We start from the raw sequence: 25,241 nt of genomic DNA on the forward strand, positions 1-25,241 counted from the left end.
GAAATAACAGAAATGTGGAATTTTTGATGTGAAGGTATTTGGCAGTGGCTGCCTGGCACTTGCGTGGAGTCTGAAGTCGGGCTCAGCAGAAGGATTTTGCTCCTTAGTTGCTGGTGTCTGCCATGGGCACCTGAGGCTTGCTGTCCCTGCACTGTATGGTGATGTCATCTGAGCTCCGTCTGTGTCCAAAAACGGCAACATGCCTGTGATCAGGGGTGGAGAGGAAAAGACCAGATGAATCAGAGTTTGTGCCCTGAAACAAGGTGGGATCAGGGATTTAATTGTTAAAAACAAAGGCAGGGCTTCCCTGGTGGCGCAGTGGTTGAGAATCTGCCTGCCAATGCAGGGGACACGGGTTCAAGCCCTGGTCTGGGAAGATCCCACATGCCGCGGAGCAACTAGGCCCGTGAGCCACAACTACTGAGCCTGCGCATCTGGAGCCTGTGCTCCGCAACAAGAGAGGCCGCGACAGTGAGAGGCCCGCGCGCTGTGATGAAGAGTGGCCCCCGCTCACCGCAACTAGAGAAAGCCCTCGCACAGAAACGAAGACCTAATGCAGCCAAAAATAAATATAAATAAATAAAATAAAAAAACAAACAAGCAAAAAAACAAAGGCAGCTCATAGATTATGGCATATGATGATGATCCATAAAATAATATTATCTTTTTCTCTGGTCACAGACATTAAAAATATTTCTGAATTGCTGAAAGAAGGAAAAACAACTGAAATAAAATAAAATTCCATCTGTAGTATACTCTCCACTAACACCTACAATGTTTTTTCAGCTACTCCTTTAGGTGCCTTTAGTTCCCGGCTGGCTTTCCCATCTTTTATTAATGTGCCACTTTTTGGAACAAATATCACTGCCATTTTTTCACGTCCCTTTACGTTTTAAAGTTATATGTCATATTAAAGGGGATTAAGTAACTTTTAAAAGGATGTTTTTCCACTCTCATGATACTTCTACCCATAAAAGGCCCTAAATCCCTCAGAAGATCCTAAGTTTTAAGACTCAAATAAATGAATAAAAATTAACCTAAATGAGTCAAATTTTTGGAGGTTCAGTTTTCATTATCTCAAAGTCAGTGCTTCACGGGAACATCTCACGGTGCTTCTGTGATGCATAATCACGTGCGTCAGGGCTCTAGACGCAGATATGAGTAGCCGCCCTCTGCACGGTTGAGGCAGAAGGGGATTTATTCTGAACACAGATGGCTCTCACAGCTGCGGGAGGCTGTGGGGCAGGGGAGGCTAAATTTCCAGGAATGTCAGCCTGGAATTGGCCCACTGCCACTGCCCCCAGGCCCACGCTCTTTCTTAGGACACCTGTATTAGCGAAGAGAGGTCCTGTGCCTGCCCTGTCCTTCCACACAGCTCACACCCAAGGCAAGGTCCCGGCTTGGTCCAGCTGACTGGCAGAACCTAGGTCCCACACTGGCACCCCAACTCAAGGCAGGTGGGAGATGGAGGAATTGTTGTCTGTCTGTTTTTATCTAGAGAAGGCAGGACCCACAGCCCAAGGGTCTACTACAATGTAGGGAGGCTGTCTAAAGACACTGCGCAGCCACAAATTACAGATTTCTGCTATGATACTGTCTCGTGAAAATAGCAGGCAAATTGTCTAAACTGGCCTCTAGTGTTAAAAATATGTGTAGCAAAAAGATGTGAAGGAAGTACACAAAATTGTTACTGCTGATGATCTCTGTAGTGGATTGTGGACTATGTTTTGTTTTCAAATTTTTCTGTAATAAAACTATATTTCCTTGTAAATTAGAAAAAAAAAGAGAGCTGACCATTTAAGAAAGGATTAGTTAACATAATTGCAGCCTTGCTAGATGGATGAAAATTCTTACTTTGGAAGTCCTGAGCAGATTTAATAATCTGTTAAACGGGTGAATATTGAATTTTTTAAAAAGCAAAAAATATTACTGTCTTATTTAAGCTGCAGTTAAAATCTGTTTCCTGTGGATTTGCCCTCAGTGGCTGCAGTAGCTGCTGATCAAATTAGAGAGTTACGGCAGCTTAAATCAGGAGGGCCTCAGACATCACTTACCCTAACTTTGTAGCACCCAGCTTGATTTGAAGTTTTAGAAAATACAAACATAGTCATATACACACATTTATGCACACTGCTCTGTTTACTATCTGTCTTCCTCAGGAGACCCAAGGGCAGGGGTGACAAATTCTCAGAGCCCACTACACCACTACACACACAGCACTCCTCACTGAGATTCCAGAACTCTTAGGCCCCTTGGTTTACTTGCCCCTTGAAGACCTTTCTTTCACTCCTACCCCTTGCTGGACACAAGGAAATGTGAGGTTCCTGCTTTGGAAATATAGCAGGGCTTCTGCTCTGGGGCTCTTCTCCCCATCTGGGAGTTCTGTCCCCCAGGACACGGCCTGGGGGACATGAACTATTTTCAAGGGCTCAGCAGTACCTAATGTTCTTGCCTCCCCTCCGTCTGGTCCCGAGGGTCTCTCTCACATCGGGCAGGGAGGACACTCACGCCACTGGTCAGGTGCTCCTTCGGATCTTTTCTCTTTGGCCTTGGTCTCTCCTTTGGAAAATCAAAAGCCAAGGATTTGACTCATATTCTCTGTAGTTTGTGATGTCATCTTTTTCCTGAGGCAGCCTATGCTACTTGTTCAATGGGAAATACGTGAAAGACTACAGGGAAATTTGGGGAAAATAACCCTGAACTTCTCAAAGATATCATCTGCCCCATTTGTATGGAAGGTGGGCCAGTTTGAAGGGAATGAAATTAGCTATAGTTATCCCAAATTTCCAGTCACTCTCCAAAGTTTGTCAGTTCACTACTGATTCTAGAAAGAAACATGCCACTTGGGAAAGAGAACAGAAAGTTTGCAAAATGAGTGAGTCTGAAGGGGTGCCTGTTTTTGCAGCTGCTAAAAAGTTTCTCCTGAACAGCTGAAGTTCTGATAAAATAAATATCTGTCCTATTACTTAGGAGAGGGTGACAGGCTGAGTGTCACTGAGCCAGGGACAAGCTTCCTTGACTTGGTCAGTTTCTGCGTTCTGCTCGGCTGATAAGGCTCTCACATTATGTGACACGCAATGAGAGTTTCCTCTATCAGTTTTAGGTAAGAAAGGTGGAATATCTCCACATCTGCCAGAGGTGATTATATTAGATATCACCTGTCTTGACAGCCTTACCTTCGTCTGCTAAGCTGTGGGCAAATGAGATTTTATGCCTTATCATCAGGCTGCCAGACGGGGCTCAGGTAACTATATGTAAAATCTCATGCCCTGTTGCACAATAGTTGATGTTTGCAAGAAAAAATAAGTATCTTAAATCTTTCAATAGCATTTGTTCCTTCACAGCAAGAGAATATTGCAAGTTTGTGTGAGACTTTATATCGCCGTGCTATATAAATTAACCACTGTGACTTTTACAACTGCACGTTGGCTGGGGTGCAGTAAGTACTGGAAAAGTACCATGAAGATGTCATTTGGCTTGCAGCTTTGTCATTTTTAGAAGTTACAGGAAAACAGCCGCGTCTGTCATTTCAAGCTCCTTTATTATACCAAACAGTTTGAGACGCCACTCTTAATAACATGAGGTCATTTTTAACCAAATTCTTGCTAGAACAATCTCTCTATAGAACACGTTACCAAGCAAGAATTTCTCCAGAATCCACTCCATTATCAAGTAGGGGCCTGGTAGTGTGTTCAAGACCTAACAGAACTAATGTGATGGCCCCTGTCCAGTGTTATTGGGGCTGGTCCTTGGTTACATAAGGGAACAATTTTAAAATGAAATGACATAACTAAAATGTTTACATCAACTTAAAACATATCGTTGTACATTTTCTCTCATTTTTGTTGTGCAGCCAACATCTGATGTCCTCTAATGAGAGGTCACTTCATCTTTTTTGCATAAACTTACCCATGTTAAGTTGATTAAGTTTTCCAAGTTTACCTTCTTTAAAGTAGAATGAGGATTTAGCAATCTCAGTTCAGAATGCTAGATTTTTACATTTTTAAACCAATGTTTTAGAACTGTCTTATCAATTACTTCTTTAGCAGCATTTTTTTTTTCAACTTGTCATTATTAAGCTTTGTGGTAAGCATTTGACACTTAGTTTCCCTAGCAGAGACAACACTCACTCACCCTTCATCAGTTTGTCATATTTAAGTCACAGATTTACAATACTGGGCACGAGTGGCATAAACAAGTTTGGGAATAGACGCTATGACTTGGGTAAACACCTCAACTGGAAGGTGGTCCAGAGAGCACCTGCTGGCCACCGCGTCCCCAACACAAAGGTGGCCATTGGCATCTGTTAGAAAGGACTGCAGAGCTCTGGTTAATCTAGGATTTGGTTAAAGGGCCTTTAATTAAGAGAGCTTCTACTATAAATACATTTTCATTAATATGCATAGGTAGTTACTCTTAAATAACATTACTGCAAAATGTCTTCTAGTACAGGTCCTGCAGAACTTAATGAACAGCTAAAGCTCACTTATAATCAGTGGAATCTGTCTGCATACATAATTGGTGGTCTAAAGTGCTTCTCCCAGCAATCTGTTTACACCGTGGCACTGTAATTGGTTTGGTCATCAGTCTGTTTCTTTCTGTAGATGGGAAGAGATAATGTTTTGGTCCACTCCTCATTAGTTATCACAATTTTTAAATTAATAATTTGGAGATGTAATGAGCTCTTGTTCCACTTATACATGCTTGAATACCTCTGTCAATGTTTTTAGATTTTTTTCTTCTCCTAAATACTGGTAGCAATAAAGTATGATATGCCAAGGATAGTTTTAAAAAGAAAATAAGTAGATATTGATTGTGCTGATATTAAGCTGATAGATTTGGAAAATTTTAGAGCTGAGAGACAGAGAGAAGCATGTGTATTTATACATACATGCAGAGGCAGAGAGAGAGTCAGAGAGGAAAAGAGAGAGTCAAAAAGAGAATAAGACAGATGCAGAGAGACAGAGTGACAGATTTTTATAATTATATTATATTCACACACACATACACACACACACACATATATATATATATATATATATTGAGAGAGAGAGACAGAGACAGAGAGATACCAAGATAGGAATAGTGAGAGAAATAGAAAAGCAGACAGAAACAGGAAAACAGATAAGTAGAGACAGAAAACACACAAAGAGACAGAAAAAGACAGAAACAGAGATGCCTGAGAGAGGCAAGGAGAAACAGAGACACCTAGAGGCTGAGGAAGAGCCGCTTCAGCCACGCCACTCAAGATTAGCCCTGTCTCTGCCCCGTGTGACCAAACTAGGGCCGCAGGTGTGGAGGGCACTGCCAGGACAGAGGCAGACCCAGGGTGCCCAGGAGTCACCGGTGATAGCAGACCTCTGAGTAGGTCACAGCCTGGGCATTAATTAGATGGTCCTGCACCACTGTTCATATCTATTAAATGTGTTTTTTAGTTCTAAATGTATTAAAATTTTTTTTTCTTTTTTGGCTACAGAAAGGTCCTGAAGGAAATCTCTATTGAAGAATTCAATCCAAATGAGACTGTGCAGGCCACTTTGGAGGCCCAGCTCCTTTCCAAGCTGGACTATCCAGCCATTGTCAAGTTTCACGCGAGCTTTGTGGAGCAAGATAGTTTCTGCATTATCACAGAGTACTGTGAGGTGAGACTCTCCTTCTCTTTTTGAAACCTTAATAAAAATATATTTCATAAGGCTTCCCTGGTGGCGCAGTGGTTAAGAATCCGCCTGCCAATGCAGGGGACATGGATTCGAGTCCTGGTCCGGGAAGATCCCCCATGCCGCGGAGCAACTAAGCCCGTGCACCACAACTACTGAGACTGTGCTCTAGAGCCCACGAGCCACAACTACTGAGCCTGCGTGCCACAACTACTGAAGCCTGCGCACCTAGAGCCTGTGCTCCGCAACAATAGAAGCCACCGCAATGAGAAGCCCGTGCACCGCAACCAAGAGTAACCCCCACTCGCCACAACTAGAGAAAGCCTGCACGCAGCAATGAAGACCCAATGCAGCCAAAGATAAATAAAATAAGTAAATTAAAAAAATATATATATACATGTTTCATAGTAAAAAGCTGTCTGTAAAGAGACATCTCAGAAGTTTAATTAGCCAACCACAAGGTGAACTATAAATACCTGGGACGTGTCTTGCTGCTAAGAGTGATCATCTCTATGTAACTGACAAACTTGTTTCTGATGAAGGGTTTCTCTTTCTTGGAAAACTCAGAGTGAATGTATTTTAAGGAGGAATTGCTGCAGAAAAACGATCCAGCATATTTTTTTTTGGTGTGTGTGTGTGGGGGGGTGCATTCTCCAAGCCTCCGACAACGGTTCGATTATTAGATGGACATTTAAATGCCGTAACAGAGGGCTGGACAGAGCAGAGGGACACCTCCTGAGTCCTGGGTTCTAGCTCTGTGGTTCATTTTCCCTAATGGACACTTGGAAATGGGAATATGGCTCATTTCCCCCATGAAAATCCTTCATATTAACTGATTTGTGATTTATGGCTTCAGGTATTTGCAGTTTTCCCTGCCATTCCATGTTCTCCCCAAGTGATAATAGCTGTGCATTTTACTGAGCCCAAGTGAACATGAAGCTGCTGAGAAAGGTGCCGGGTGGAGGTGGCTTGGGGCTGACAAGGTGCAGCATATGTGGGTCTGGGTGGTCACTCCTGAGAGGCTAGGGAGAGGGGAGTTACAGGGGTTGGGTCAGAAGGAGAATATCCAAACATGACCTTGCTCAGACACTATCTCCCAGAACATTCTGAGAGCTAGTGTTGGCCAAATGTACCTTGGGAGAATCTGATTCTATTCATAGTTTAGAATGTATTCAGTTCATCACCTGGGTGTTGCTGGGGCCCAAGAGAATGACTCTGGGAAGAAAGAAGATGCTCTTTAGAGGGGGAGGCAGGCCTGTTTGGGTCAGAGGGTGTTGGGTGTCTGAGGTGCGGAAAAGAAGAGGAAGGAGGGGAAGCAAATCGGAAGGAGTAAAGATAGCAACAAAAACCAGCCTCGCTGTGCTTTACATGGTAGCTGATGTGTCATCCAAAATGAAACCAGTAGCAAAGTTAGAATATCTGAAAATTTGATATCATCCAGGTCTTGGCTGTTCCCCTTCAGGACAGTCTCCCTGGCACAGCCTTGCTGGGAGTTTCCCCATCCAGTCTTGCCCCTCCTCTGCTTGAAGGAGAAGGGGGGGAAGAAAAGAAAAAGAACCAGGACATTTAGGTGCTTATTTCTCCTTCATCCAACAGATTGTTAAGAAAATCAGTAAAATGATGAGGTCCATGGGTAAGAACAGCTGCTCCGGCAATTATGTCACTGATCCATGCAAAACCCAGGGATTTACAAATATAGCTACACTATGATCCATCAGCTATAATTTAATCATTTTCTTCTTTTTGCCCCATTCAGTTAATAAACTATCTTATGTGGGAAGCAACTGACTCCTATTGCTTATGCCTATTACTGCTACCTCTGCTGCTGCTCTCGGCACACTGAATTTTCCAAAGAGACTCTCACGATCTTAAAATATTTTTCACTGTAGTGAGGACTGTCCAGTGGAACTTTGTGTGATGATGGTAATACTCTATATTTGTGCTGTCCAATATGGTAGTTGCTAGTCACATTCGACCCTTTAGCACCTGATGAAATATGGCTAGTATGGTTGACGAGCTGGATGTTAAACTTTATTTAATTTTAATTACTTTAAATGTAAATAACCATGTGTAGCTGGTGGCTACGATATTGAACAGAGCTAGATGATAAGCTATAACTTTTTCTCCTTATATTAATTTTTAATTATTAATTTTCATGTAATTTTAATCTACTAGAAAATTTACAGAACACAGTGAACTCCCATATACACTTCGCCCAGATTTATCAATTGTTATTTTTTCACATTTGCTTTATTATTCTATTTATTCTTTCTTTCTCTCTCTCTATCTATTTATCTATCTATTTTTTCCTGAACCACTTGAGAGTAAGTTGCAGACATGATGCCCCTTTGTCCTAAATCCTCCTGTGAGTGTTTTCTAAGGCCAAGGACATTTCCTTAACATACCTACAGTACGAAGATCAAAATCAGGAAATTAACATCGATGCAATGCTGGTATGTAATCCAGTGGTTCTCAGTGTGTGATCCCAGACCAGCAGCATCAGCATCATTTGGGATCTTTCCTTAGAGATACAGATTGTTAGCTTCCACCACAGCCACAGTGAATTAGAAATTCTGGGGGTGGGATCTGGCTATCTGTGTTTTGACAAGCCCACCAGGTGAGGCTAAAGCACACTGCAGTTTGAGAACCACGCATCTAATCCACAATTCACACTCAAATTGAGCCCATTTGTCCCAGTTATGTCTTTAGAAAGGACATTTCTATAAGAATGTCTTTTTCTCGAGCAGGATCCAATCCAGGATCATCTGCATTACTTTTTAAATGCTGGAGGTTTCCACGGGCTGAGCTGCTCCTCCCACCCGGGGGCGTTGCCATGGTGACGGCCGCTGGCCGGGGAGCAGCTGCTGGGCTTCCCTGTTCCACCTGCTGAGCTGTCAGGACGCGCTTCCCTGAGGAATGACGTGTGGGGGTCGCTAGTTCTCCTTGCTAACCGAGATATTTCTCACCTTCATGAGCTTAACTCACACAAACCTGGCATTATCCTCTTATTGAGGTAAAATAATAATATTGGAAATGTCAGATGGCCAGACTTGCACCTAACAGAAAAATGTTATCACCATTGAAATAGCTGGGTTTTTTAATCCCCAAGTTCCCTCTTCTGTAATTTAATTTGGGGCCTTGCAAGATTGAAATACACACATATAAATGCATTCACGAGGCTGCTATGTCCACCACCCAACCCTTTGGACACATCACATCAGATTATGAGTGTAAAAAGCAAATTACTCAATTCTCACAACTTCTTGTCAAGATCTAACCAAATCTTTGATGGGGAATAGTACCCAAACTACCAAACTGACAGACTGTTTCAGGTATTGGTGCCTTCCATTCTCCTCCAGCCAGGGAAATGGGACAACTTGCTGTCCCCTGTCCCTCCTCCACAGTTTCCCACCTCTTCATCTGTGCCCTTTCAGAATGTCCTTCCTCCTGGCCCCATGTTTTCAGTTCCCACCCATCCTCCCAGGCCCGCTGAAATGTCACCCACTCTACAAAGATTCCTATAATCTCCTGGCTGGAAATCACTCCTCACCCGATCCCCAACTCTCATCGCATTTCAACTCGGTGACACACAGCACATTATACATAGTATCATCCATCTCAGATCAGACTCTCAGCGTGTGGGATTGATCTTTTTCTGATTCATTTTTGCATCGCATCATGAACCCATGTAATGAGCCACAAAGAAGTTAGCACTCAGGAAATTTCTTTTCTTTTGACGAATTCTTTACCACTTGCTTCCAGCTGCCTCTCACCTTATTTCTGTCAAATGCTGATGGTAAAATTTTGGATCCTTCTATCTGTCATATATGTTGAAAGCATTTTGTCAGAAAGCGGGGAAGGTTGGACTTGTCTGTTTCCCGCACTGTGATATTAACATAGCTAAATAAAAATTATATCAATATAGTTGTAGTGCCTAACCTTGGCTGCACACTGGAATCACCTGAAAAGCTTTCAAAACTCCTGAGGGCTGAGGCCCTCCTTCAGAAAGTCTGATTTAATTGGTCTGGGGAACGACCCAGGCATCAGGATTTTTGAAAGCTCTCCAGGAGATTCTAATGGGCAGCCAGGGCCGAGAACTGCAAAAAAGGGAGAATGGCCAGTGTGGAAACAGAAAAATATAGTCATAGAAGAAAACCGTGTCAGTGTTTATGGAGCACTGAGCAAAGATGAAGCTCAGCTGAGAACAGGGGAGTCTGGCTGGCTCTGCTGGTGGCTGTGGTTTTCTGCTCAGGCCACCAGCTGGGTGCTGTTATTCGTGAAAATTACCTGCCTTATTCTCCGGGCTCCCTGAGCAACCTTCTATCCTGTTTCTCCTCAAACTTTCATGCCCTGATTTTAGCATTTTTTCAGTGGTAGTTGCCTGGAGCAGTTTTTACTGTGAGATTTGCCTAATGGTGATTATGTATTTCCCTCATTCTTTCTACATTGACTAATTAGGGTTCTCCTGTTAGAGCTATTCCACTGTTCCTTCTCCTCCATTGATGTCTTTATTCAATTGTTTGTATCAGTATGGACTCATGGATATTTATTTTATTCTATGGGTTATAGCCCAATGCTGTCATTATTAATTTTCTTTCTCAAATTGGTCCAGCTTCGGCTAGTGGGGCTCCTTCAGATTGGCCCCTGTGTCCTCTAAACATGCCCCCATCCTTTTTGAAGGAGAAGTGGGTTCTTATCTATAAACTGTATTTTGTAGATGAGGAAACGGGACCCCAGAGAGGTGATTTTCTGGCAATCACATGGCTGGAATGTTGGATTTCATCCAGGACCAGGACCAGGACCAGGACCACAGGGGTTATAGGGAAAGCTGCTCCTGTTTTTCTTTTACTTGGATTGCTCCTATTCCTCCCTTAATATTTAATAGAGTCAACCAAATAGTTCATGGTGCCTACCTTCCCAAGCATGAAATTATCTACTTCTACCCGGACATGAATCAATAGAGATGGATTGTTTTATTGTTCATATCAACAATGTTAACCAAACATGTGGCACTAAACATAGATTTTAACACAGCCACACTAATCAAGCCTGTCTGGGTGAATTATGCAAAATATAAAGCTAACACTTTCGTTTGCAAGATGAACAGGCTCTGGGGAATCTGATGTACAGCATGGTGACCATGATTAACAATACTGCACTTAGACACTTCAAATTTGCCAAGAGAGTAGATCTCAAGTGCTCTCAACACACACACACAGGAACCATGTGAGATATTGGATGTGTCAATCAACTTGACTGTGGTAATCATCTCACAGTGCACGTCCACCAGATCATCCTGTTTTATGGGAAAGCTTCTCCTTCCCTTGGCTTATTCTCACTTATGTTCTGTATCTTTATCTATCTCTATATAATACATACATATACATAGACACAAAAACACATGTATATCAATTTGTACACACACATATGTCTTAATGTAATGATAATATAATTAATTATTGTATTTTCTATCAATAGGGGACTAGATAGGGTTTGAAACAGTAGAAAGTGTGTGGACTCTGGCATCACACTGACTTCTGTTCAAATCTTGGTCCATTTCCTTGAACAAGTTATTTCATTTTTCTGACCCCTACCCTAATTTTAAGATAGAGTAAACAACACCTAGTATATTATTAGCTTTTTATAGGTATTTGAAATGATAAAGTTAATTTATTAACTTTATGAGTTAAAATAAAGTTAAAAAAGGGACTATCAGACCTTTGCACATAATAGACTGTCAATAATGGAAGCTGTCTTTATAATAGTTCATGATTTCAGTGTGACCTCACTCTCCCCCCAGGTTGTTTTCTAGAAGGCAAGCTAATTTTTACCTCTGAGTTTTTGGCTTGCAGCCTTTAGTGTGAGGATTCATGCCAGAAGGAGGAAACATGGAAAATTTTAAACACTAATGGGTCCAATAGCAACATTCAAGCAAGTACTTTCTAAGGATCTGTTTGTTATATAAAAAGAACATTTTAAATCTCCTCTTATGTTTCTCATTTATGCAAATTGTTTAAATAAACCAAGTAAGTGGGTTGAGTTTTATAATGTTGAAATTCTAGTGAGTCTCTGTAGACTCTTGCAAGTGAATTTGGCAATGACATGCACCACCAGGCTTACTGGTTCTCAGAGGGTCCTTACAACTTCATGCTGGATGTCTTGGGTCTACTGTTAGAGACAAACCCTTTGTTGTCCTTTAAAGCCACTGCTGAAGCTCTGTCTGAGGCCATGGATGAGAGACACTCCTGGTATATTGATCTTTGTGGCATTGATTAGTGACCTTCTGTCTTAGTCCGTTCAGGCTGCTATAACAAAATACCGTGGACTGTGTGCCTTATAAACAACATACATTTATTTCTCACAGTTCTGGAGGCTGGGAAGTCTAAGATCAAGGTTCTGGCAGATTCAGTGTCTGATGAGAACCCAATTCCTGGTTTGTAGATGGCCGTCTTCTTGCTGTGTCCTCACATGGCAGAAGCTGGGAGGGAACTCTCTGGGGTCTCTTTCATAAAGGCACTAATCCTATTCATGAGGGCTCTACCCTTATGATCTGTTCACTTCCCGAAGGCCTCACCTCTTAATACCATCACACTGTGGGGTTAGGATTTCAGCATATGCATTTCGGGGGACACGAACATTGTCTATAGCATTATCCTTCCCAGTGTGAGCTCCAGGTGTCCGCACATCAGGGCTGTCTTCAGTGGTCTGCATTGCTGGAATTGCTGCTGATTAAGGGAACTAGAGTTATCTTCAGAGAGGTGCATCCCATCAGAGCCCTCTGGTTTTCCTGGGCAGCTCCTGCCTGGCTATGTAGGCCTCCCTGAATTCACTGTGCCAGTTCTATGGGTCTAGACTTTATTCAGCTAAAGAAGACTGTAAATAATATGTATCTTGTGTTTTTATACACCTAAACTTATCTACCTAAACTTATCTGTTCATGATCTTTGTAAGTACCATAAGTAAAATCATTTGACTTGTTCCGTTTACTTTCTTTGTTTAAACTATGAAATATTTTAAGCTTTTCACAAAAAAAGAGTTTAAAAATAAGGCCACTGAGTTTTATTTAAAATTGTTGATGTAAAAATTGAAAAAAAAAACTAGTTTCATTTAAGAGAAATGTATGAATGCACTAATATCAAGCAATTCATAAGCCCAGTAGAACTTTTGGCATTTGGAGTGTGGCTTTAGCTATCATATATGACTTTATATAAATATGTGATCAAAAATAGAATCAGAATAAACCACTCCAAATAGTTTATTTTAAAAAAACAGTCCAGTGATTTATAGGTGAAAGCATTATTTCATGTCACTTCTTAAAAAAAAATAAATTCTACCACTTTATTCTTATTTATGTACATTTACCTCAGCAGGAAGAAAATTTCCTCTAAAAGAATTTGAAAGAAAATTAGCAACTAAACCCAAGAGTGCTCAGTTATATTATCAAGACATAAATGTCACGATACTACATGGCATTCTTTAGTAACTATTTAGAAACTGGATCTTCTTATTTTGCTTTTAAGAGCATAACGTGGTTTGACATTTTCCCCACTTTTTATGAACTCCATTTACAAATTTAAAAATATATTATAAAATAATTTTTATTCAACCCAGACTTTCTCAAATACAGCTTTTGCCTTTGGAATTTTTCAAACTATTGGACAAAATGTTTCCATTAATAGGTGAGATGTTAAGTATTTGGCCCATTTGTGTTATTATCTAGCAGCACTTTCTTAAAATGCAGTCTATGGCCTGTCCCAGAGTCACTTAGGATGCTTGTTTAAAAATACAAATTCCAGGCTTCCCTGGTGGCGCAGTGGTTAAGAATCTGCCTGCCAATTCAGGGTACACGGGTTCGAGCCCTGGTCCAGGAAGATCCCACATGCCGTGGAGCAACTAAGCCCGTGTGCCACAACTACTGAGCCTGCGCTCTAGAGCCCGCAAGCCACAACTCCTGAGCCCGCGTGCCACAACTACTGAAGCCCACATGCCTAGAGCCCGTGCTCTGCAACAAGAGAAACCACCTCAATGAGCAGCCCATGCACCACAACGAAGAGTAGCCCCTGCTCGCAGAAACTAGAGAACGCCCGCGCGCAGTAACGAAGACCCAACACAGCCAAAAAAGAAAATAAATAAATAAATAAATTTATTTTAAAAAATACAGATTCCCTGGTCCTCTCCTAATTTACTGAATCAGAGTCTCTGTTGATACAGCCCAGGAATATGCATTTTAAACAAGCAACTTGAATGTATCTGATATATGCAAAATTTTGAGGTCCACTGGAAAGATGTCTCAGAACCTTAGTTAAAGGAGATGTAGAGTGTGAGGGAGCTGCATCTTAAGATGTCGGCCCAGGGAATTAATCAGGGGCAGCGTGTTCATTTTAAAATGAAGAAGTAGGGCAGAACAATTTTTCAAGCTCCTTCCAGCCCTGAAATCCTGAGATTGTTTTGCCCTTTGTGTATGCTCTGAACATTGCAGTCTCACTGTATTCAGGCTCTGAGAAGGCTCTCCTCTGTCTTTTAAACTGAATGTAAGTGCTTCTATTGATGACTTAAAAAACACGGATTAATTTTTAAAATCAAATCCTTTTAGGTTTTAAAACTTTTTAATGTCAATTAAAGATGGAGTTCAGACACTGTATTTGAGTTGCTCTTCATTTCTTCAAGGTCTTGGTGTTTCAAAGTCAATCTGATGTTGGCTAACTTGGACGGCAGAAGGAGGCAAGACCATTAATCCATCAAATGGCACATTTTGGGTTACAGATTTTTGAAACCTTAGAAGTTAACATCAAGGCTTTTATTGCAACTTTTGAGGGATGATATTAGTAAAGGAAAGCATTTTCTGTCAGCAGTATAGATTTAGGGCAATATTAATATTGGTTCAAATTTAAGTCAATACCCTTTTCATTAGAGTTGCCTTAGCAATAAAAGTCATCATTAAATATTTCTCAAAGTCAAGGAAACAGAATGAGCCTACAGATATTGTAATAAGAACTTCTTAAACCAAGGTGTGACATTTCATCCGAAACATTTGATTTTTACTTTGATAATGGCTTGGCAAAAGAAATAAATGCTTTTCATATTGCTGAATTAAAATCAGACTGCTTCACAAAAAATTGTTTCTTTTTTATATGAAATTTGTTGTGTCTTAATTTGTGAGTGACTTGACTACCTTAGTTAAATCCTAAGAAAATCTACAGAGTGTTTATTAAAGAACAAAGTAAATACAAAACAAATAGTTTTTCTTGCAGATAAACATGCAGAATGAAAACTGCAGGGGGAGTAACTTGAGGAGGATAAGACCCAGCTCCCCAATTAATCTGATCTTTTGGCATTCTGTCCTCTTGTCAATAGAACATGTCCCTTGCTTAATGCTAAGAACTAGTACATTTCTTCTTCTTATGGTTCTACCTGAGAAGGAGGTGTTTGTGTACCCTCTTTTGACATTTCACTTTGAGGCCTAGTATTGAAGGCCCTATTCCTTTTTTTTTCCCCAATAGTCTAAGTATATATTTCTTTAGTCATAGGAAATGTGCACACACTTAACATCAATGCAGGAAACAGGTAAGCAACCTCTACTCACTACTTGAGGGGGGAGCATAAGGAGGTGATAGTCAGACTAATAATGAATGTCACCCAGGGAGTGTGCTCGTCTATGGCAAGACGACTCACAGGGAAAGTAATTCTGCTCACTCACAAGGAAAACAATACCGAAGCTGATACAAATGTGGTAGGAATTTGTATTTCTTTAACTAATATAGTTTTAAAATGACCATAGGAAATGAAAAGAAGCATTGAGGTTTGGAGACAAATTCCTGAAAGAAATGTTATTTGAACATAAAAATTTCTCCAAATTTCAGTATTATTGAGGCAGACAATTACATCACAAAGGCCATTTTCATAGGGGTGACTGTACTTATGTATGACCTTCCTAAAGTAGGAAACATTGGGTTGAAGCTGTTAACTTCATTGATATTTCTTTAAGGCAACCTTTTCTTCTTTTTTTTTCCGTTTCCTTTCTTTCTTCCCTCCCTCTTCCTTCCTTCCTCCCTCCCTTCCGACCTTCCTTCCTTCCTTCCAACCTTCCTTCCTCCCTCCCTCACTCCTTCCCCCCTTTCCTTTTTTCCTTCCTTCCTTCCTTCCTTCTTTTTCTCCCTCCTTCCTGCTTTCTTGGCTTTCTTTCTGTCACTTCTTATCTCAAGCTATTCAGGAAGGAGATGGCAACATGTAGATAATTATCTTTTTGCCACTGAAGTTGTTTTATCATATTCTGAGAATCTAAATGGGATATTGAAAGGAGATCTTGTTTTTTTATTAAAAATTATTTTCTTTTTTGTGTGAGAGAAAGGTTTGCTAAAGTCCTCTTGGGTAGAAAAGGAAATCTGGGTTTGGAAAAATACATACATTTACAGCTCACCTTTCTTCTGAAGGACTTTTCAATGTCTACTTCACAGGATGCTATAATAATCTGATGTCAAAAAATGTTCTCTGCAACTTCTAGAAACATTATGACACTACAACTTGTATGATCCAACAGAATTTTGATAAACTCTAGGATTAAAAAGAGAGGCTATAAAGGCAGGTTTGGAGAATGAGAAGGAAATGTGGGTCTTTTTGACAAGGAGTCAAATATTCAATTCATTCCTTAAACTTTGATCGCCTTGGCCCAGAAAATCCAGCCAGATATCGAGTTTGAGTGAGGGTGCGAGTTGTTTAATATGCCACTTTTGACTCGTCATGCCCTGTGTAGAAGGAGAGAAAATGCTAGGCAAATATTTGTACATTGCACTGAAGGGAAATAAAAATGCATTACACATGAGTTAGTCAGTTGACCTGATGTTGTTCATTTAGAAGTTATTTTTCTTTGATTGTTTCATTGCCGATGAGTGCTTTTCCTTTGCATCTAATGATGATGACTCTGTCAGGAATAGTCTGCGTAGCTTACTTAATGTTTGGCTCTGATGCTCCTTAGGGGTGGAGCAAGTGCCTCTTCTCTTTGTGGGCCTGTGTTGTTGGCATCCTCCAAAGACCAAACACAGTCGCAGTTAACCCGTCCTTTTCTTCAGAGGAAAGCCTTTTGAATTGTCTCTAATTTTTCAGTATTTTAAGGTAAAAGGGATAAGGTATAGCAGTTCTCTAAGAGAATTTAACACTTAGTGTCTTCATTTCTATGGTAGATTACATACATTAATATCAGCATAATCAGAAATGGTCTTGTATCAGACACTACCAGGCAATTTTAGGTGTTTGTCATTTGTGATCTGGATTAGTTTTTGGCACCAAGTGTTATTCCTTAACTGAACAGCAGTGAGTAGTAGGACAGAGACTGCTAATGCTTAAATGATGTGTGTGGGCCCCGCAGGAATCAGCAGGGGCTGTATTCCTGAGAGTTGCTGTAGTTAAATAGAGAAGACGAGAGAGAGGCCATCTCCAGGATGCAAGAGTCAGGGCTTGACAAACTGAAAAGGATCGATACTCCAGCACCAGCACCATATGCACAATGTAAGCACCAAAACATCACCACTTGATACTAAATTAACTTCACTAATTTGAATTTTATTGGCTCTGTGTTTTTAATTTGTATACATGTTAGGGTTCTATAGTTATATAAAACTCCAAGCATAAGGAGAATTATTCCTAGTTTTATGCAAGTACATATAAATATGTAATGTAATATAATAAAGACAATTTTTAGGTAGAATTTAGGTAATGTAATAAAAGTTAAGGCCCTTTAGAAGGATTTTGTTCTTGTATGGTGTCAAAGATAAACACAGCTGGACAATAGTTAAAGCACTGAAAACAGAGTTTCTTCAGTAACCACTGACAGGAGGGGAAAGAGCTGAGCTCCACTGTGCTGTGTGCAAAGTAATTGGGTGAATTAAAGGGAGAGGGAGGGAGTGGGGGGCAGGGGAGGCAATGCAGGCAGGGGGCCTGAGCAGAGTCAGGGGACTGACATATTGCAGAAAGTGGGAAGGGGGTTGGTTCCTGTGAAACCACCTGGGCTTGCTAACTGGCACTTATTGAAGTTGGGCTCCTGCCCTCCCCAGAGAGCAGGGGACAGGGGCTCCATCTTGAGGTATGGCTGGAATAGTCAGTTCCTTCGGCAGCCTTGAGTTTTCTCAAGCAGGCACTTTAAGGGGGACGAGGGTCATCCTAGGAATGTGACCTTAAGCTGTTAGAAATATGTTAGCATTTGTTCAAGGCTTTATAGGCGAAAGTGGATGCCTGTTTGAGAAGAGGGCTCAGGAGGCTGGCAGCGTTTGGTCAGGAGAGGGTCTGTGCAGCGATAGTTCCCAAGCGCCAGTGCGACCCCACTGTGCTGTTATTAACAATGGCCGCTGTGCGTCAGCTCTTGTTAAGAGAGATTGATTTTAAATTCCTAACTGAAGGAAAATACGAAAAATTATGCTATTTTGTTTCAGGGCCGAGATCTGGACTATAAAATTCAGGAATATAAAGAAGCTGGAAAAACCTTTCCAGAGAGTCAAATAATAGAATGGTTTATCCAGCTGTTGCTGGGAGTTGACTACATTCATGAAAGGTATGTTCATTTGTTACTGAAGGACAGTGTTTTTTTAACAGTCACATCTGAACTTGAAAAATGAAATTTGGGAGGTAGAATTGAAAGGAAGCAAGTCCAAAGGTAAATGACTGTAGTTAAACATCGATGATATGTTTTTCCATAGGAAACTGTCGAATGATTAGAGGATTTATTTGATTACCTTTTTTGTTGTTGTTCTAGAAATCAAACTGGCCTTAAATACAAGACAGAAACTTGTATTAAACACATTCCTCTATATCTGATCCTATCCTGTGAGCCACAAGCAATTCTCAGATACCTTTAGCTTGCTATGAATTTATTACATCTTCCAGCAGGCTTGAGCTGTGAATACCCTAGCATGCTGCAGATAGACGGCGGGGTTATTTTGGAGTGTGTCAGTGCACATCTAGCTGTGCTCACATTCCAAGATGAGCTAAAGGAATTGAGGCAGAAGATATAAGTGTTCAGACCAGTCAGTTTTGACATTAAATATCCGATAAAGAAGGTCAAAGTATGCTTATGGTTCAGTTGTTTATAATTTGTCTTTGCAATCCCAGCCTCAAAAATGTGTTTTAAAACTTTTTACTATTTTTTTCACAGGTCAAAAGCAAGATGTTTTAGATGTTAAATGTTTTATAGGCTCATAACATGATATGAATGCATTTGAAAAGATGAACATACATAGACAAATAAAAGTAGATGCTGTGAGGGGTCCATGTTAGCTTTCAACTTAGGATGGGGCAGAACATAACATTCTTCTTGAACAAAAGTGGGAGTTTGTAGGGGACACCAACGCCTGGCTGTCCATGAATGTCAAATAGCTTAAATGTGTCATCTTTGCTTTCTGATGGCATAAAAAGTAATCCGATTATTCTGTGCTTTGCCGTGTATCTTCTGAAACACATGCTTGATGAGACAGACAGCCACTGACTTATTGACAACTCACAACAATCTTTTGAATGGTGTCAAACTATCCTAAGAGACAATGATAAAAGAATATCAAATAATCTTTTAATAAACTACCAAAGCTGCTGAATATAAGACTTCTGTGTGCATACAGTTACATTCGTATTCCTTTTATTTTCTCTACTATTCCTTGGCATATTTGTTAACTTAGACACAAGGAAAACAACACATATAAAGATGCCAACTTTGGTGTTCAGTGTGTAAAATATAAAACTGAAATCTGGTTGATTTAGGAACCCAAACATTTTTTAATACATTTTGGGTCTGCTTAGTAATAGTTAAAATAAATGAGTTAAAAATAATCCTTCAAGGGACTTCCCTGGTGGCACACTGGTTAAGAATCCACCTGCCAATGCAGGGGACATGGGTTTGAGCACTGGTCTGGGAAGAAGATCCCACATGCTGCAGAACAGCTGAGCCCACGTGCTGCAACTACTGAAGCCCTTGTGCCTAGAGCCCATGCTCTACAACAAGAGAAGCCACCACAATGAGAAGCCCGTGCACCACAATGAAGAGTAGCCCCCGCTCGCCGCAACTAGAGAAAGCCCACGTGCAGCAACAAAGGCCTAACGCAGCCAAAAAATAAATTAATTTAAAAAAAAGAAAAAAGTGTTTAAAAAAATCCTTCCAAGAGAGGATTTAAATTTGTTTTGAATCCTTCACCATTCTAAGAAAGTCATTAAATAGGGCTAAATGTTTCGGTATTTGTGGATCTGTGGATCTGAAATACCACACTTTGTGATTCAGATAACAAATGATGATGCTTCTTTCATTATGTTATTATTATTATTTTTAAAATAAACTTATTTATTTATTTTTGGCTGCGTTGGGTCTTCCTTGCTGCCTGCAGTCTTTCTCTAGTTTGAGGCAATCGGGGGCTCCTCTTCATTGCGGTGCGGGGCTTCTCATTGCAGTGGCTTCTCATTGTGGAGCACAGGCTCTAGGCACACAGGTTTCAGTAGTTGTGGCAGGCGTGCTTCAGTAGTTGTGGCACGCTGGCTCAGTAGTTGTGGCTCACGGGCTCTAGAGCACAGGTTCAGTAGTTGTGGTACACGGGCTTAGTTGCTCCGTGGCATGTGGGATCTTCCTGGACCAGGGCTTGAACCTGTGTCCCCTGCATTGGCAGGCAGGTTCTTCACCACTGCGCCACCAGGGAAGTCCCTCATTATGTTACTGTAACAAATTATTGTAAAGTTTTTCTCTATAGATGGAGAAATTTCAATTTTATATTTAAGTTCATTCATTCATTTATTAAATAGTGTTAAGTTAAAATAAAGCCTAACCTCGAAGAGCTGTTAGTAAACTAACAGAGATAAAACATGTCCCCCAATAACTGTAAACCGCATAGCATGGTGGATATACAGAGTTCATGGTCTCTACTGCATGTGGCTTATGGCCTTGGGCGATCTGCTTAACCTTTCTGAGCCTTTGTTTCCTCATCTATAAAATAGAGATCATAATGGGACTCTCCTTGCTTACTTTATAGGGCTGTGGGGAATATGCTTTGAGATACTACACACTTAGAAAGTTTGCAAATTGTCAAGCCCTGTGTAAGTGTTATTGTTTGTGGTTGTAATTCAATATAGAATGAGGGCCTAGCCACCAGAAGGGGTTAAAAATCTCTGACAATAACGAGTATTGGCAAGGAGGTGGAGCTATTGGAATTCTCTTACATTGCTGTTAGGGTGTGAATTGGTAAAACTACTTGGGAAAAATGTTTGGTAGTATTGATACCTCCAAAGCCAAACACTTATTTATTTAGTTAGTTAGTTAGTTATTTAGTTATTTAGTTATTTAACATCTGTATTGGAGTATAATTGCTTTACAATGGTGTGTTAGTTTCTGCTTTATAACAAAGTGAATCAGTTATACATATACATATGTTCCCATATCTCTTCCCTCTTGCATCTCCCTCCCTCCCACCCTCCCTATCCCACACCTCTAAGTGGTAACAAAGCACAGAGCTGATTTCCCTGTGCTATGCGGTTGCTTCCCACTAGCTATCTATTTTACGTTTGGGAGTGTATATATGTCCATGCCACTCTCTCACTTTGTCACAGCTTACCCTTCCCCCTCCCCATATCCTCAAGTCCATTCTCTAGTAGGTCTGTGTCTTTATTCCCGTCTTGCCACTAGGTTCTTCATGACCTTTTTTTTTTCCCCTTAGATTCCATACATATGTGTTAGCATACAGTATTTGTTTTTCTCTTTCTGACTTACTTCACTCTGTATGACAGACTCTAACTCCATCCACCTCACTACAAATAACTCCATTTCATTTCTTTTTATGGCTGAGTAATATTCCATTGTATATATGTGCCACATCTTCTTTATCCATTCATCCGATGATGGACATTTAGGTTGCTTCCATGTCCTGGCTATTGTAAATAGAGCTGCAATGAACATTTTGGTACATGACTCTTTTTGAATTATGGTTTTCTCAGGGTATATGCCCAGTAGTGGGATTGCTGGGTCGTATGGTAGTTCTATTTTTAGTTTTTTAAGGAACCTCCATACTGTTCTCCATAGTGGCTGTATCAATTTACATTCCTACCAACAGTGCAAGCAGAACAGAACAGAACTTTTCTCCACACCCTCTCCAGCATTTATTTTTTCTAGATTTTCTGATGATGGCCATTCTGACCGGTGTGAGATGATATCTCATTGTAGTTTTGATTTGCATTTCTCTAATGATTAATAATGTTGAACATTCTTTCATGTGTTTGTTGGCAATCAGTATGTCTTCAATGGAGAAATGTCTATTTAGGTCTTCTGCCCGTTTTTGGATTGGGTTGTTTGTTTTTTTGTTATTGAGCTGCATGAGCTACTTGTAAATCTTGGAGATTAATCCTTTGTCAGTTGCTTCATTTGCAAATATTTTCTCCCATTCTGAGGGTTGTCTTTTGGTCTTGTTTATGGTTTCCTTTGCTGTGCAAAAGCTTTTAAGTTTCATTAGGTCCCATTTGTTTATTTTTGTTTTTATTTCCATTTCTCTAGGAGCTGGGTCAAAAAGGATTTTGCTGTGATTTATGTCATAGAGTGTTCTGCCTATGTTTTCCTCTAAGAGTTTGATAGTGTCTGGCCTTACATTTAGGTCTTTAATCCATTTTGAGTTTATTTTTGTGTATGGTGTCAGGGAGTGTTCTAATTTCATACTTTTCCATGTACCTGTCCAGTTTTCCCAACACCACTTATTGAAGAAGTTGTCTTTTCTCCACTGTATATGCTTGCCTCCTTTATCAAAGATAAGGTGACCGTATGTGTGTGGGTTTATCTCTGGGCTTTCTATCCAGTTCCATTGACCTATGTTTCTGTTTTTGTGCCAGTACCAAACTGTCTTGATTACTGTAGCTTTGTAGTATAGTCTGAAGTCAGGGAGCCTGATTCCTCCAGCTCCATTTTTTGTTCTCAAGATTGCTTTGGCTATTCGGGGTCTTTTGTGTTTCCATACAAATTGTGACATTTTTTGTTCTAGTTCTGTGAAAAATGCCAGTGGTAGTTTGATAGGGATTGCATTGAATCTGTAGATTGCTTTGGGCAGTAGAATCATTTTCGCAATGTTGATTCTTCCAATCCAAGAACATGGTATATCTTTCCATCTATTTGTATCATCTTTAATTTCTTTCATCAGTGTCTTATAATTTTCTGCATACAGGTCTTTTGTCTCCTTAGGTAGGTTTATTCCTAGATATTTTATTCTTTTTGTTGCAATGGTAAATGGGAGTGTTTTCTTAATTTCACTTTCAGATTTTTCATCATTAGTGTATAGGAATGCAAGAGATTTCTGGGCATTAATTTTGTATCCTGCTACTTTACCAAATTCATTGATTAGCTCTAGTAGTTTTCTGGTGACATCTTTAGGATTCTCTATGTATAGTATCATGTCATCTGCAAACAGTGACAGCTTTACTTCTTCTTTTCCAATTTGGATTCCTTTTATTTCTTTTTCTTCTCTGATTGCTGTGGCTAACACTTCTAAAACTATGTTGAATAATAGTGGTGAGAGTGGGCATCCTTGTCTTTTTCCTGATCTTAGTGGAAATGGTTTCAGTTTTTCACCATTGAGGACAATGTTGGCTGTGGGTTTGTCATATATGGCCTTTATTATGTTGAGGAAAGTTCCCTCTATGCCTACTTTCTGCAGGGCTTTTATCATAAATGGATGTTGAATTTTGTTGAAAGTTTTCTCTGCATCTATTAAGATGATCATATGGTTTTTCTCCTTCAATTTGTTAATATGGTGTATCACGTTGATTGATTTGCGTATATTGAAGAACCCTTGCATTCCTGGGATAAACCCCACTTGATCATGGTGTATGATCCTTTTAATGTGCTGTTGGATACTGTTTGCTAGTATGTTGTTGAGGATTTTTGCATCTATGTTCATCAGTGATATTGGCCTGTAGTTTTCTTTCTTTGTGACATCTTTGTCTGGTTTTGGTATCAGGGTGATGGTGGCCTCGTAGAATGAGTTGGTGAGTGTTACTCCCTCTGCAATATTTTGGAAGAGTTTGAGAAGGATAAGTGTTAGCTCTTCTCTAAATGTTTGATAGAATTCGCCTGTGAAGCCATCTGGTCCTGGGCTTTTGTTTGTTGGAAGATCTTTAATCACAGTTTCAATTTCAGTGCTTGTGATTGGTCTGTGCATATTTTCTGTTTCTTCCTGGTTCAGTCTCGGCAGGTTGTGCATTTCTAAGAATTTGTTCATTTCTTCCAGGTTGTCCATTTTATTGGCATAGAGTTGCTTGTAGTAATCTCTCATGATCGTTTGTATTTCTGCAGTGTCAGTTTTTACTTCTTTTTCATTTCTAATTCTATTGATTTGAGTCTTCTCCCTTTTCCTGTTGATGAGTCTGGCTAATGGTTTATCAATTTTGTTTATCTTCTCAAAGAACCAACTTTTAGTTTTATTGATCTTTGCTATTGTTTCCTTCATTTCTTTTTCATTTATTTCTGATCTGATCTTTATGATTTCTTTCATTCTGCTAACTTTGGGGGTTTTTTTTTTTCTTCTTTCTCTAATTGCTTTAGGTGCAAGGTTAGGTTGTTTATTCGAGATGTTTCCTGTTTTCTTGAGTTAGGCTTGTATTGCTATAAACTTCCCTCTTAGAACTGCTTTTGCTGCATCCCATAGGTTTTGGGTCGTCGTGTCTCCATTGTCATTTGTTTCTAGGTATTTTTTGATTTCCCCTTTGATTTCCTCAGTGCTCACTTCGTTATTAAGTAGTGTATTGTGTAGCCTCCATGTTTTTTTATTTTTTACAGATCTTTTCCTGTAATTGATATATAGTCTCATAGTGTTGTGGTCGGAAAAGATACTTGATACGATTTCAATTTTCTTAAATTTACCAAGGCTTGATTTGTGACCCAAGATATGATCTATCCTGGAGAATGTTCCATGAGCACTTGAGAAAAATGTGTATTCTGTTGTTTTTGGATAGAATGTCCTATAAATATCAATTAAGTCCATTTTGTTTAATGTATCATTTAAAGCTTGTGTTTCCTTATTTATTTTCATTTTGGATGATCTGTCCATTGGTGAAAGTGGGGTGTTAAAGTCCCCCACTATGATTGTGTTACTGTCGATTTCCCCTTTTATGGCTGTTAGTATTTGCCTTATGTATTGAGGTGCTCCTATGTTGGGTGCATAAATATTTACAATTGTTATATCTTCTTCTTGAATCGATCCCTTTGATCATTATATAATGTCCTTCTTTGTCTCTTGTAATAGTCTTTATTTTAAAGTCTATTTTGTCTCATATGAGTATTGCTACTCCAGCGTTCTTTTGATTTCCATTTGCATGGAATATCTTTTTCCATCCCCTCACTTTCAGTCTGTATGTGTCCCTAGGTCTGAAGTGGGTCTCTTTCAGACAGCATATATATGGGTCTTGTTTTTGTATCCATTCATCCAGTCTGTGTCTTTTGGTGGGAGCATTTAATACATTTACATTTAAGGTAATTATTGATATGTATGTTCCTATTCCCATTTTCTTAAATGGTTTGGGTTTGTTGTTGTAAGTGTTTTCCTTCTCTTGTGTTTCCTGCCTAGAGAAGTTCCTTTAGCATTTGTTGTA

General features: G+C 39.9%; 1 protein-coding gene across 1 annotated transcript in view; it reads left to right on the forward strand.

Annotated features, from left to right (window-relative positions):
• NEK11 (NIMA related kinase 11) overlaps positions 1-25,241 on the forward strand; it is a 289,042-nt gene that overhangs the window by 55,915 nt on the left and 207,886 nt on the right. The window contains 2 exon segments of the mRNA XM_057545576.1: positions 5,477-5,642; positions 18,080-18,198. Coding sequence (XP_057401559.1) covers positions 5,477-5,642; positions 18,080-18,198 — 285 coding nt within the window.

The sequence above is a fragment of the Balaenoptera acutorostrata genome, chromosome 4, assembly GCF_949987535.1.
Source record: "Balaenoptera acutorostrata chromosome 4, mBalAcu1.1, whole genome shotgun sequence".
Taxonomy (NCBI): Eukaryota; Metazoa; Chordata; class Mammalia; order Artiodactyla; family Balaenopteridae; genus Balaenoptera; species Balaenoptera acutorostrata.